General features: G+C 34.2%; 1 protein-coding gene across 4 annotated transcripts in view; it reads right to left on the minus strand.

The window, feature by feature from the left end:
• The window catches only part of Fhos (Formin homology 2 domain containing), a 323913-nt gene that overhangs the window by 6037 nt on the left and 303486 nt on the right, over nucleotides 1-14390 (minus strand). For 2 of the 4 annotated variants that reach the window (XR_011701761.1, XR_011701760.1), the window contains exons 16-24: nucleotides 12982-13142; nucleotides 10985-11167; nucleotides 8865-8984; nucleotides 7009-7143; nucleotides 6188-6330; nucleotides 2648-2722; nucleotides 2368-2560; nucleotides 1549-1675; nucleotides 406-594 (exon numbers count right to left, since the gene is read on the minus strand). Coding sequence is in view for 2 of the 4 variants with exons in the window: in XM_071590659.1 (XP_071446760.1) it covers nucleotides 406-594; nucleotides 1549-1675; nucleotides 2368-2560; nucleotides 2648-2722; nucleotides 6188-6330; nucleotides 7009-7143; nucleotides 8865-8984; nucleotides 10985-11167; nucleotides 12982-13140 (1324 nt within the window). In the remaining 2 variants the exon portion in view is untranslated. The remainder of the gene's footprint in view (nucleotides 1-405; nucleotides 595-1548; nucleotides 1676-2367; nucleotides 2561-2647; nucleotides 2723-6187; nucleotides 6331-7008; nucleotides 7144-8864; nucleotides 8985-10984; nucleotides 11168-12981; nucleotides 13143-14390) is intronic. The other 2 variants (XM_071590659.1, XM_071590660.1) reach the window with 1 other exon arrangement.

A 14390-nucleotide genomic window follows, 5' to 3' on the forward strand; every position in this document is an offset into this window, starting at 1 on the left:
AGGTGCCAGAATCTCATGATTTTAGCACCCTTCCTTTCGAAGATAGATTCATCCAATCATGTAATTTGTTTTTATTTCTGTGCCTGTGACTCTCAGTTTCCAGGTAAAATAAATGGGTGTCTTTTCGACTTTATTCCTGTGCTATGGTTATTCTTATTCAAAGTCAATTAGCATCATCATTTAACTGATTGATTAATCTAATTCTTTTCAAATGTCACATCTATTTTTACATGATGTAATATTTAGTTTAAATGAAATATTTCTCTTGAAAGTTGTGTTGTAGCTCCATTCAAATGTAGAAACTTGGATTTTGATAAAGCTCACTATAAATATAGGTCAAACTTGAAGATATGAAATTCCTACAGTTGGTCATCTGAGGGCAAAGAAAAGAAATCAAATTCTTACAGGATTTGCGATCTGCATGTCGTGTACGCTTCCTCTCCCTTGGAGTTGTTCTTGTTGATGGTCCTTGGGTTGCTGTTTTAACAAGGCTCTCTAAAATTTCATCATCACCATCAGTCATATTGTCACCTTGACAATCATTGACATTGCCACCTCTAAGTAGGCTGGTAAGACCCCTATCCCTGGTGGTCCCTAAGAAAAAGTAAATAAAAGTAATCTTTAAGTTATATAATACTTGTCAGGCAAAAAATTTGACATATCAACATTTTATAGTCTATGAATAAAAGTTATCTCACTTTGAATTGCAAAACCAATATTTTACTGAAAAGGTATGTTATGATATTTAATCATTACTGCTGGCTGGAATGTCATAATCAGAATCATGAGGTTATAATATACATAGTATGGAACTCAGAAAAAAATATGCTCATCTAATGAGACTATGACTTGGTGCTCTAGCGTTTATATAAACTTTAAATCTCCGTCGTACTTATGTTTGTATGGCTGCTTGTATAACCAACTGCTAATAGTAGGGGCAAAAGTTTGCTGAAATCTAATTAGAATTATGGCAACAATACTGATTTGCATACATTAGGTTTTTGGATATTTAATCTTCTGTAAACAGAATTATTTGCAAGTATTGGCCTAGAGGGAAGTTATTGTCACTTTACTAGAGATTATTTGTATGCATACTGTAACTGCACTATGCACTGATTTTAACTAGTACAACTTTTCCATAATGGTGAAAATTAAAAAAATGCAACTTTATTTACTGAAGTGTACAAGTATCTATACATCATCTGCATACCGAACAATTGGTTAATTACTTTCGGCTTCCTTTATTATAGTTGCATATTGGTTATCACAGTTCCGGCAGCCAAGGCAATGTCCCAACTTTAAAAATAATTCCCAATTGATTACATCAACTTGATAAAAAACCAATTATACTACTGGTGGAATTTGAGTATTTTATAACTGTATTAGCAATCATGCATTTTGCATGAATTTTCCACCAGATTAAGTAGGTCAGTAAATATTTTCTGTTTAATTAAGTTGAGTTATTCTTTTGTAATTCATTGATTATTGTATTGCTTAGCCATGATAGCTGTTATAAAAATCCCCTCTCATTGAAATCTGTTGGCTTACCAATTTCCTTCCTTTGCCTCCGCCAAGGTAAAGTGCCATGGAAACTATCAGCTTCAGAGAAGTCACTGCCCAGGAGTTGACGAAGCTCTGCATCTGCCCTGTCCTCCTTTGTTCGGAATTTTCCAACCTTAAAAATTGAATCAGTTATTACAAAACAAGTTAAAAATTAAAATGATTAGGTCATTCGAATGTGTAAATGATTAAAGTGGGAAATATCACTGAGGTAGAATGATATCTTTGCTACATTCATGGACAAATTAGTTTTTATTTTTGTCAAACAGCATAGGTAAACTAATTTTGGACGTGAATCTCATTTCATATATTTTTATATGAATTTATTTTGTATGCCCCAAAACTAACATCTTACATGTAACAATGGGGTTCAATGGTTAGCAAAAAGGAAGCCAGAATCTATACTAATGATAAATTTTGAAAAATTTCATGATAAAATTAACTACTTATGTCCACTACCTCATCTACGTGTATGTTTTCCATATCAAGCATTCAAGTAAAATATTTGACTGGAGAAAATTATGATTGGGAGCTATACAGGTTGCCTGCAGAATATTTGTTTTGGTCTAGCTATTTTAAGTAGCGTTGTATTGCATGTAGGTACTCAATAGAGATTTTGACATTCCTTTTTCCTTCCTAAGTACTAAAATTCAAAATCATTATCAATTATCTATATAGCAAAGTATAAAAATCATAAACTGGAATAATACTGACACATACTGCAAGTATGACCTTCATATTGAAACAAAAGTTAAGAGATATTAAGTTAATGAATTTGACAGTATTAATTTTGAATTGCAAACTTACATCTGTGATCATTTTTCCTCTTGTTTTATTCCTTTCTCGGTGGCTAGCTTTCTTCTCCAATTGCTGTAGCACCCTCTCTCGTGTTGTGCGGTACTCCAAAGCAAACTCTGATATCACTTTACAAAACTCATTTGGCTTTGTATCTTGAACCCGATGCATTGGAATGCCAAGCCATAGCAAAAATTTATTAAACCTATGGAACAAAAGGAAAATAATTCAGATTCGAAAAGGAATGACACCAAGAGTTGATGAAAATGCTAAAAAGAATAGAGAATATTACCTATTCATGACCCGTCGATGGACAATACCCAAAACGATAATCCTCTCAGCACAATCAGCCAGGAAGTCAGACATCCTGTGAATATAAGGGTTAACCATAAGTTAACACAAGGAAAACAAGTATTAATGTGATTTAAATAATTTTTCTGTATGGCTTAATTACAGCCCATACTGGAGCCTGTACTCCTGCATTTGTTTTTGAATTGTTTTCCATTAATTTACCACCCAATTATCATCAGCTGTTTGTATAATAAAAATAATTATAATATAAAATAAGAAATTGGCACGGAAAAATGTAAAGCGAAATCACCTACATGACATTTTACTAACCAACTTACTGGCTACGCAACAAAGTTATATTAAACCAGTTATACTAAACCACAGTTATATAAATTAATTATATTAAACGTCACAGTTATATACACATATGCACACAGGCATATTCACAAGTTAATGGGGCCATTCCATCATAAAAAAATATGTTCTTATAAAAAGTTTTTATTGATGGTTTTAGTTTCCTAAAAACCAACTTCCTTTTTCTATATAATTGCCATTCCCTTCAATGTGCTTCTAGTTATGCTGTGCCAGCTTCTTTAATCTCTCAGCACAGGAGTTTGCTGTCTGGGAATTGAACCAGTTGACCACAATGGTCTTGAGTTCCTCTTCATCTTTAAACCATTGTCCACTGAGCCACTCTTTCTAGTGTAAGAAGAGAAAATAGTTGCTAGGGGTATGGAAAGGACTGTTGATAATGGTCCAAAAATACTCGCCCCTCAACATTCTTTGCTTTTTGTGTTGGTCAGTAAACATTTCTAATACCCACCCGGCACACATTTTGTGATAATTGAGCTTTTCTGTAACAGTTATGCAAAAAGTGGTGTGTCCAACAAATGGAAATTTATTAGTCAAGAGTAGTAATCATCAATCATCGTTCAGATGGCAATTCTTGGCCTACTTGTTGAACGATTTTATTAGTCTGGTTGCCACTTCACCCTTTATTATGAACATTTGTGCAGCCATTTTTGAAGTCTTGACACCATTTTCTAATATTTCCTTCACTTATCACTGTAATTCCATTAACTAGGCACAATTCCTGTTGGAGTTAGGTGGCTGATAATCCTATTGCACAAAAATATCAAATTACCACATTCAATTCGCAACTGGCGGTATCCATGATTTTCACGAACATTCTTATCTGCATAAACCAACATGCAAACGACTACTGAATCAAAAAAATAACTTTGATGACGTCATAGGTAATGAATAGATGGCACTGCATGTGTACAACTTTTCTCTGATCTGCAAATACTTAAATAAAAGAAAACGGCCCTTAATTTTCGAATATTTCTAGCAGCTATGCCACTCTCACATAACCAAAATGCTCTCTCCTGATAGTCATTCAGTATAAAACCTTTTTTTCTCGTCAATGATTGCATTATGAATTATTGGTATGTCACACACACTTTGAATGAGCCTACAATGATCATTAGAGGAGCCCTGCACCATAAATCTAAGGGGATTTCATCTCTCACTAATTAGCCCTCACACCAGAGGTTTCCAAACCCCTCATCTACATCAGTGGATCCTCAAGAAATAAACTACATATTTACATGTACCAGTCTAATAAGTGGTAAGTCTATCAAGTAGTGGATATTAAACTTAACAAAATGTGCAGAAAATTAATTGAACTTTCCATTCTCACATTTATTATTGTTAATGATGTTGTATGTATTTTTATACACAATCTGTACCATGTTTTTGGGAAAAATTTTGAAATAAATGATAATGATAGCAATTCAAGGGACCAGATCATGGCTTTGAAATTTATTATAGATGCACTTTCATTTATCTATACTTCTGGTAGCATGCAAAGTCCAATGCTTTTGGAAAGGGCTTTGCATTGGTTCCTTATGAACAGTTATTCATTAGGAAAAGACGGAGAAGAATTTGGAAAAAAGTTTAAATAAATGGAGGTAGGTGAAAAATATAGTGACTCTGAGACCTAATACTGCTGCTGTTGCTGTGGTGAGATTGACATAAAGACAGAAAATATTCAACATATAATGGTCTAATACCACTCAGCTGAAAATATATTTTATCTATCCAATAAGAGTTATTGTGAAAATGATAATTTCATATTTTTTTCACTCTTCACACCATTATGTAACAATTGACATGATACTCATTAACCCAATATTACTGGCCTGAAATTTAATCAAAACTTTTGTAATTTTTTTTTAAGTAATGAGAGTGTGGAAACAGAATGTATAAGGTGCCACTGGAAGTTAGCAGTTAGGTGATGGAACATCATGCTTTTTTTGTGCTTCAATGTTAAGGGGCAGGAGTATAAAGAAAGCTAAAAAATTCAATTACCAAGAATGATATCTTTTTACAGGTGATTTACCTTACACCTTTGATATTCTTGAGTTTGAAACAGCGTGATAATCTTAGGAAAATTATTCCCACAAATTTCTAGGGCAAATAAATTGCTACGGTGACCTGATTGTAATGAAAACATATTGCTGCAAGCAACTGATTTCAAATTGGACTACTTCAATTCAAAGTTAGGTACTTTGGCTGCTTGCATTTCATTGTGATAATTGAGAAAACAGTAGGATAAACAGATTTTTTTATGCTTAAGTTATGTGATCCTTATTTCTTGAGGCTGAGCATAGCATTTTCAGTGTCACCAGTTGCTTGGAGACAGTGCGTCAAAAACTGGTTATGAGTAGAGTATCATTCAGGTTTTTCATGTTCAGAGTACTGTCATGTTCAGGCAATGAATGACATTGAACCGTAGGGTAGTGATTTAGTACCTTATTTGCTGTAAAATTAAGTGTATTCCAAATGTGCGCATCATTTAAAATAAGCTGTAGGTATTGTTTAATTGCTTAAGTTTTTACTGCTCTAAATTTTTAAAAAGCTATAACAAAATTATATAAGAAGCATGAATCAACTGAAGACCCTGAATCCTCTGCCTGAGTATTATTTACTAAACTCATTAATAATCCTAAATGCATAAAAAGAATGATGATATCAAAAGGTAAGTGTACCCTAAGCTGTTGATGAATTTCATTTGTGACAATGCTTGTACTCTCTGTGTATTATGGCTGACTGTCAATGAATTCTTGATAAAGCATATTTGTTGCTGGTAAATACTGGCTAGGTGTTATGATATACATAGATGATGCATAGAAATTCAACAGAATATGTATTGTGTACAAAAGGCTGTCTTGTTCAGTATACTTGATATAGGAATACTTTTGTTGCAACCCTAACTAATTCAGGAGGAACAGATGCAATGTACATCCAAGAGATTATTTTCAGGAGTTGTGGGAGAAGAGAGTGGAGGGGGATGGTGGTGGAGGGGCATGGAATGACAGAAGGCACAGTCAAGGCAGCAAAGAAAACATAATGTGGAATAATTAGACTAGAAGGAAATCAAAAAGAAAGATCTATTTTTAGAATCAGAATGAAAGTTGCATTACCATTACATCCTGTGATGGGAATGCTCTAGTGATGAAATGTACGGGATACTCACTTCACTTTAACCATTGTGGATCCATCATGCTTTGCTATTACTTTCAAATGGTCCCATGATGCCTTACACTCCTGCTCCATTCTTTGGATACTTGTGGCCAGTTCATCGAAGTCCACTTTGGATGCTCTGGTAACTGCACCTATCTGTGATATTGTCAATGTTTATGAGAAAAGAATAAAAATTATTTTACTCAAAGTTTGTTTCCAAAAATCATTTGAATCCAAGAAACCAAGATGAAATATTAACCCATCAAAATAGACATGTGGTGTTGAGTTAATGTATAGGATACTTTGATTGCTATGCAGAAGAATTTCAGGCAATGAATTCTAGATATTTTGCTTTCCTGATGAATGTCAAATCTGCTATGTACACTCAGGATTGCTAATTTTTCCAGCAATCTGCTGATGGATTTAAAGTTATTACATGTACTCCACTATGAATCAAGGATGAAATCCCAACACTGAATCTAGCAGCAAAGCAGCTACTTGTTAGATATCATCCAAAAAGATATTTCATCAGCATTTGTAATGTTTTCATATTTACTGTAGGTTTCGAACGACACTTAACAAGATTACATATTCATTATAAAACAAAGGTTATGTGGTTTTCCAGGAAGAGAAAGGCTAAGCTGACCATTTAAATAGGAGGGCAACAACTAGAGTATAGGTAGGTGGTGGTACTTTCATTTAATAGTAATTCTCATGGTTGTTAAGACAGTTACAACCTCTTAATAAGCAACATCTATTGGAGATTTCGAAAATTTTGACTATGAAGGAATAAAAATCAATTTTAACTTAATACATATATCACAATAACTTTACCTCTGAATACAAATCAGAAGAATCTGGGAACTTCTCCATGACAATGTGACAAAGATGGTGAAGAAGGGAGTGTTTGTGGACGGTATCTTTGACTTCAGGTACTTTGGCCAAATACTCAACCTGAAATCCTTTCACCTGCAATGAACACATCATAAGAATTAGTATTGTGCTCTCCTTTTACCATGAGCTATGCAGAGGGTACTACTATTTAACCATTCTACATATGTAACACATCCTATGTTTAATATGCTTAATCTACTTGCTACACTAGTTAGGGCATTATCATGTTGTAACTTAACATTTCTGAAATATCCATCTGGTGCAATAAATGTAATAATGATTTGACTCTTTATTATTTGGACTGTTGATTTTGGGGCTGATGTATAAAGAATGAAGTGACTTGAAAATGTTATGGCAGCCAGAACATTAGAACTCTGTCTAATGGATAAAAATGCATCTGGTTGACCATTTCTCTATATACAATTTCAAAGTAATATTCTTAATTTAAATTGTCTCAGAAAATTACTGATAATTTATAGGTTTTACTAAGTCAGCAATGTGATTTATCTGGTACACATTTTTGCTGTGAGTCATAATTATGCACAAGTCAGAGTCTAAGATCTAGTGGGGAAACTGCTTAGTTTATTCATCACATTCCATAGTGATTTAGTGATTAATAGATAATTAAAGAATGGATAGCCAAAATTACCATTAAAGATTGATCTGGAACTGTATCTAGAATGAGTAATGATGATGGAACTTGAGGTTCTTGTTTTGTACAATAAATATATCTCTAATAAGAGGGAATTCCCCAAATTTAAAGGCCATAATATAGTTTTGCATGGAAGCAAGCACAGTAAGTAGGTAATAGATGCTTCCTGGCCATTAAAAATTTAAGTTTTTTGAGCATTAAAAGAGCTAGGTATTGAGAGTTCTCCACAGACAAGGGTGTAATGGGTGCCCCAGGTTAGCCTACTCACCAAAATAAAGTCTTGCAGCTTTAGTATCATTATTTATAAAGTGTTGTCAATTATAATATTTTACTCAAGTTTAATGCAAGCATGTTAACCAATAATCAAGTCAGTGCGAAGACTGTTTTATTCAGTTGGGATGCTTTGGATAGATTTAAACACCAATGGATAAAAACTTTACCATAAGCATAAATGAGACAATCACATGATATGATCATATGTCCATTAGCTATGACTGAGAAAGGGAAGTAAGTACAGAATCTTAGAGAACACCATGCTTCAGCTGAATAAATTGAGAGTTTTTGCCATAAGTTAATACTTATTTTTCATACTATGACCAAAAGGAGAAATTTTCGTTTCAGAGTTTTTCATTTTGTAGTGTTCCAGCTTTTGTAGGTAGGAATTGACAGAATTACAGTCAAATGGCATTGAGAGATCACATGCCATTAATGAAATAAAATATCTAAGTTCAAAGATATTATTTGCATGTACTAACAACTTCATCTATTTTTTTCATTCATAGGAATTCCTCATTCAAGAAAGGTGACTTGTATGTAACTTGATTAAGTCAATGAAATTTTTTCAGCATAAATTCATATCCTAGAATTTAGTCCAATTTACTTCAAAATATTAAAATGGACAAGATGTGCACACCTCCTTTGCACAGATTACTCCAATAACTTCCATGGTTAATCCATGTGGTATTTATTTATTCTTACTGACATAATCTCATTTAGTTTCTTGATATTATAGTGAAATGTAAAGCACATCATTCATTCAGCATTAGTATTATAATACTATGGGAGTCTACTGCAGATGTACCATATAATTAAAATATGCACATCAGATAATATGGAATCACACTCCACTCCATCATAGTCTTACTTCATTTCCATTTAAGAAAATTCCAACTGATAGGAGAGTACTGAGTATGCTGCGGAATGTTTTACTGGCCCTGAGGGTTTCCATTCCCTGCTTCAGATCCATAAGAGGCTCGGCAACTTCCTGTGAAGAGCAATCAGATTTGTATTCAACCACCAGATTTGTTATAAATGCAGTCCCTTTACGGATAAGAATAAAACTCAAAACTGCTCTTAGGCTTGAATTTTTTTCATTAACAATTTTCATATTAAATGTTAATTTTTTATTAAAAAATTGTTTGGGTCATAATTACCAACAGAGGGGGAACTAAATACCAAATATTTTCAACTGTCTATTAGAAATTAATGTATAATAACTTTGATTTCAATATTACTACATCATCTTGAGGTGCAGAGTGTGGCCAAGTATCACCTTGCACACAGTTTTAACTGAAGGGGGGGAAAGACAGGGAAGTATGTGAGAGAAAGGAGAATGAAAGCCATGGGGTGACCAGAGCCTTGGTACTCCCATAAATGTCAAGTGTACTGTCATCAATTGAGTTAAAAGAAGCCAGTTAAACTTCGCAAAAATATTGGTGAAAAAAATGGCATCCTTAAAGAAAAAAGAAATCAAGGAGAGGGAACATCCCAGATAATAACTTAGGAAGCTTTATTTGTCTTGCATTACCCAATCATCTTTTCAGCCACATTTACTCATGATTTCTCAGGCCACCCAATCCTCTCTAAGTCATAATTCTTCTCTCATCCCTCTATTTCATGAATAGGCTCCCATCCATTCTTACAATGTGACCAAACAGGTAAAGTACATATATATAAATTACAGATTCAGGTGTGATGTGATGGGACTTCCATAATTACAGAGACAAAGACTATTACAATTTTCAACTTAAGAAACTAAAATTAAAAGGGGAATAAATCTTTATTGAGTGAAAAATTGTAATAGTCTTTGTCCCTGTTATTAGGAAAAGTATACTTCAGTCATAATTGTCTACCACCGTTGCATTCAATCCACATTATTTCCTGACCACTAACTCACTCACTCATCCCTCTCGCCCTCTTGCCTTCTGTTTTTACCTCAAACACTCCTCTGCAGTACTCTACACTGAATGCAATTGGTTGACACTTATGCTTACATTGGCAAAACCAATTTTAACTTAATCAAGAGTTTGACTATCTCAATAAAAAATGGACAGTAAAAATTTGCCACTTTCCATGAACCCATATTCACAGATCACATCACTCATACTTCCTCTATGCATCCAGTCCAAACTAAGCAGAGCTTCACATCCTGCTACTTTGGGAATTACATATACTTCTATCACATGAATAGCTAATTAATTAATTTAGTGGGTAGCAGTATCCTCTTGACAACTTTACTTTTCTCAACTCAGTTATAATTCTGCATACATCCTGTAAGCTAACTGTTCCACCTGTTCTAATTCATGTTCTTCTAAAACCTTTTATTTTGATTTTTACTGTTATCAAGGTCATTATCTAGGTTTATTTTTTCATTAACAATAGTTCTGTTCATTTATTCCATTACCATTTGGTGTACTTGAATATAAATATAGGTAATCCCTAGAATGGCTGATCGACTAAGACTTTTTCTCCTGCATATGCACCCTAAATTATTGGTTTTCCATTCCAACACCTAAATAGATATTCGTGGATGTCTCCATTTTTCGGGTTCCCGCCGCGTTGGTAGTCATGCTTGACGACAGTTTCGCCTGGATTCCACCAGGCATCTTCAGGTCGAAGTGCCGATATCATTTTGGCTGCACTTATATAGCCCTCGCTCTCTCGCTGCTGCGTTGTGATTGGTTGGTTTCTGGAACACTCTCTTCCAGGCGTTCGTCAGGTGGTAACCGTCTTCCCGGTTGAAATTTCTCGGCGTTTTTGTGATCTCAATTGATTCTCTAATTAGCCGAGGATAGTATCTTCTTTCCTTGGTGATTATCTCGGCTTCGTCCAATTTTTAGACATTAGAAAAATGGAGACATCCACGAATCCTGAACGCCACGGAAGACTACGATCCACCTAAATAGATATTACTGAAATTAAAATTTCAGTAAATTATTGAGATTGGACATGCTCCTTTTGCCAGGTGTTGAAACTGCAACTCACCTTCTCACTGTTCTCATAGTCCAGCTTGAAGGCCCACAATTTTAGCCTTGCTGAGAGCTCAGAGATGGAGGCTAAGGTTAGGAGGAACTGCTCAGCACTTCCAAGGGGAACATCAGGGTTGGCAGACTGTGCTTCCTGAATGCGGGACCTCTCCTCCTCAGTGGGCAGCATGGTCAGCAGTTTCTACATTTTTAGAGATACATATTCTGTCAGTAATGTAAAAAAATAGTCTCTTGAATCAGAGGGGCATGGCCTACCATAAATACTTCATACTTGCAATTATATTATTGAGCCTACTACCAGCAATGAGTAAACAAAAGTGACCAAGTTTTGAGCAAGATATTTATCTCCATTTAAACAGAGATGTGTACATTAATTCACCCTTTCAGATGAATTTACTTCTGGTCCCATGCACACATATAACTCAATTCTTTGATATTATAAGAATGAAAGGAACTCATTTTTTCCACTCTTGCTAATGGAATGCAGAAAACATGGGGATGAACATCTGGGATTTTCAAATTTTCCAGTTGGTTATCACATGATCTAAGAAGCTTAGAAAATAAATTTAAGTATATAATTGTCCCAAGAATTAATTAGTGGATATTAAACATTCAAAATGATAGATAAATGGCAATTTTTCTGAGTAGATTGAGTACACCACTGTTCAACGCCAAGCATCATTTTTTAGCACAACATATTTTTTTTCACCTGAATTTGCAGTATTGCAGTAGTCATTAAGGAAGAATGACAGAAGAGACCATTTGGGATGGGTGGCTAATTTGGGGGAGGCAAGATTTTTGCAGAATGGAGGAAGGGTGGAGAGAAACTTGGCATCGCCATTAGTCTACTCTTAATGAAAAATGCCAAGGGATCCACAACTGAACATCCCATCTTGCAAATAGCATACTCCCATGCCACTGTACCAATGCAATCTTTCCCTGAATTAGTACCTTCAAATAAAATTGGTATTTGTACCTAAAGATTCTGCATTGCCATTAAAATGCTCTGAACGAATGAATCATGTTGGGAAATTCCCTTCTCCATTATTTAAGAATGGACTATAAAATGGTCAGCTTTGCACCCTCAGGTCTGGCAGTGGTCTCCAGTGTGTTCAGCCAATCTCTACAAATTTTCAGCTTATTGTAAAATTTTGCCTCATTTAATAATTTGGCATCTAATAATAACAGTTTGGCAGTATGTACATTTGGCTTCCCATCACAGCCATTGAACAGCTTAAAAAATATTGGGAAACCTAGCAAGGGATATCATGGCTAAGGAAATTTGGCAAATAGGACCATTCAATCCCCAGATTTCCTAATTAAAGTAAAAATTTGATTGTAAGCTGCACAGGATCTATATTATAAAGTGATGCTATATGGAATGTGTTCTAAATGTCTTTGCTTAATAATAATAATTTAAATGTTTTGACATTGCCAAAATATAGCTTACATGAGAATTTCGTGCGAATATGGAGTAATGGTGATATCCTCTCCTGACACTACCAAAGTTAAAAATTGTCCCAGCCAGGCCAAAATCTTGACGAGTATCTCAGAATGGAAGGTAACAGTTTCATATTTATAATGGAGCCAGGGAATGGATGTAATATCCAGGAAAAAGGGCTCCAGTGGCAAAGAGTTTGGTGCAATATGGAAGATTTCTCCTCTGTGGATGTATGATTATGTGTTTCTGGAATGTATCAACTGCAATATTCACACAATAGAAGGACTCAAGCAGTGTGATACATTGTATTAAAATGTAAACATTGGATTTTATATATTAAAATTTAACTAACCGCCCCAGTACCTATGGTTTTGGTAGGTTCATTAGTTTTCAGAATGTCCATGCTTTCAATATCATGTCCCTTTCATGATTTAACAATTTATAGAATGCCCTTGGTTAAGTCTTAACCTTTGATTTCATGCCTTATTTGGCTTTAAACATACATACTCAATTACCTATAGTAAATTCTAATCCCATGTAGAAGTCTGCCTTACCTCAATGCCTTCCCTGTTTACGATAGTGGAATCCATCTTGAGGATTGCAGTTTTGATGGACCTTGGTGGTGGGAGCTTAGTCATCCCAATGTTAATAGCATTTGATCTCTTTGGGTCCAAGACAATGATTTCTTTGCTCTTGTTCAACTCTTGTTGTTTCTGCCGGATTGTGAGGATCATGTGAAGTAATGTTTTACATTAATAAAATGGTATACCCAGCCTAAATAATAAATACTTTAAGGTGTTTAATTAACTTTTGTCTCTTTTTATATAGGATATGCATCTTAACTTTTTTTCACAGGCACATTATTTTAATGCATCATTGAAAACTTATGCAATGTTCAGGGAAGTCTTTGGTTGAAAGGAATGTTAATTTTGGTATTTGAATACAAGATATATGTGTTAATCAAATAAAGATGATTAAATACTTTAATGAAAGATGGAATAAATAACATACATTAAATATAAACATAAAGTTTCATTAATAGACAAATAATTATTAACTTCATTTGGATATTATTTAAACCCATTAAAAATTACCCTGGGATAGAAATCCCAAGCATATGCATGAATAACAATATACAGTATACCTTTTTAATGACAAATAAATTTGCTTGTTCCATGAAGGAATATCAATACAAAAAGGTTTCTGTTTTATTGTCCAACATCTCTTGAGGAATGAAATTCAAATTATCTCTATCAAGGGATTTTAAGTTTATATTTATAACCTAATCTTAGATTAATCCTGCATTGGGATGTTCAAAAAGTGTGCAATGAATTATTGCCACTTGAGAACTCAAGACATATTTAATCAATCACCTTAATCTTTAAAAAAGTAACTGATATCACATGGGTTATCAAGTAAACAGGTGACACCCAAAGTTCTACATACAATCCCCAAGCAGTGACCAAAATGAAAGCAATCGGGAGATGGGAATAAGTAAGGGCTAGCACATAGGGACCACTTGTACTCACCTCCTATGGGAAACGAACGGCATGCCATATTCAATTCATGTTGAGCATTTAAATTGGGAAGAAAGGATCCATTAGTAAGCGACAGATGGAGTAAAAGAAAGACAAAATGCACAGTGACGTTATTAAACAGTTAAGTACCATCAATGACATGGTGTACCATATTTTCTGAGCCATATTAAAGCATTAAATTATATTAAATGCACAGGAATTAGAACCGTGTGAAGCACAGTTAGGGGATATTTAGTTGAGAATTATTCCACATATTGGTTCAAGATTCTATTTTTCATAGGATAAATTCTATCTTCTAAATATTTAGCCATGAAAGCAAATTTGTGCAATCAACTCTGATTTTTGCAGTTTACTGGGGAACTAGATTAAAAAAATGTTATATCCATATATTTGCCATGAATAAATATTTCTACACAAAAATTGCT

This window comes from Hetaerina americana, unplaced genomic scaffold (assembly GCF_022747635.1).
Source record: "Hetaerina americana unplaced genomic scaffold, ioHetAmer1.1.p SCAF_4, whole genome shotgun sequence".
NCBI lineage: Eukaryota > Metazoa > Arthropoda > Insecta > Odonata > Calopterygidae > Hetaerina > Hetaerina americana.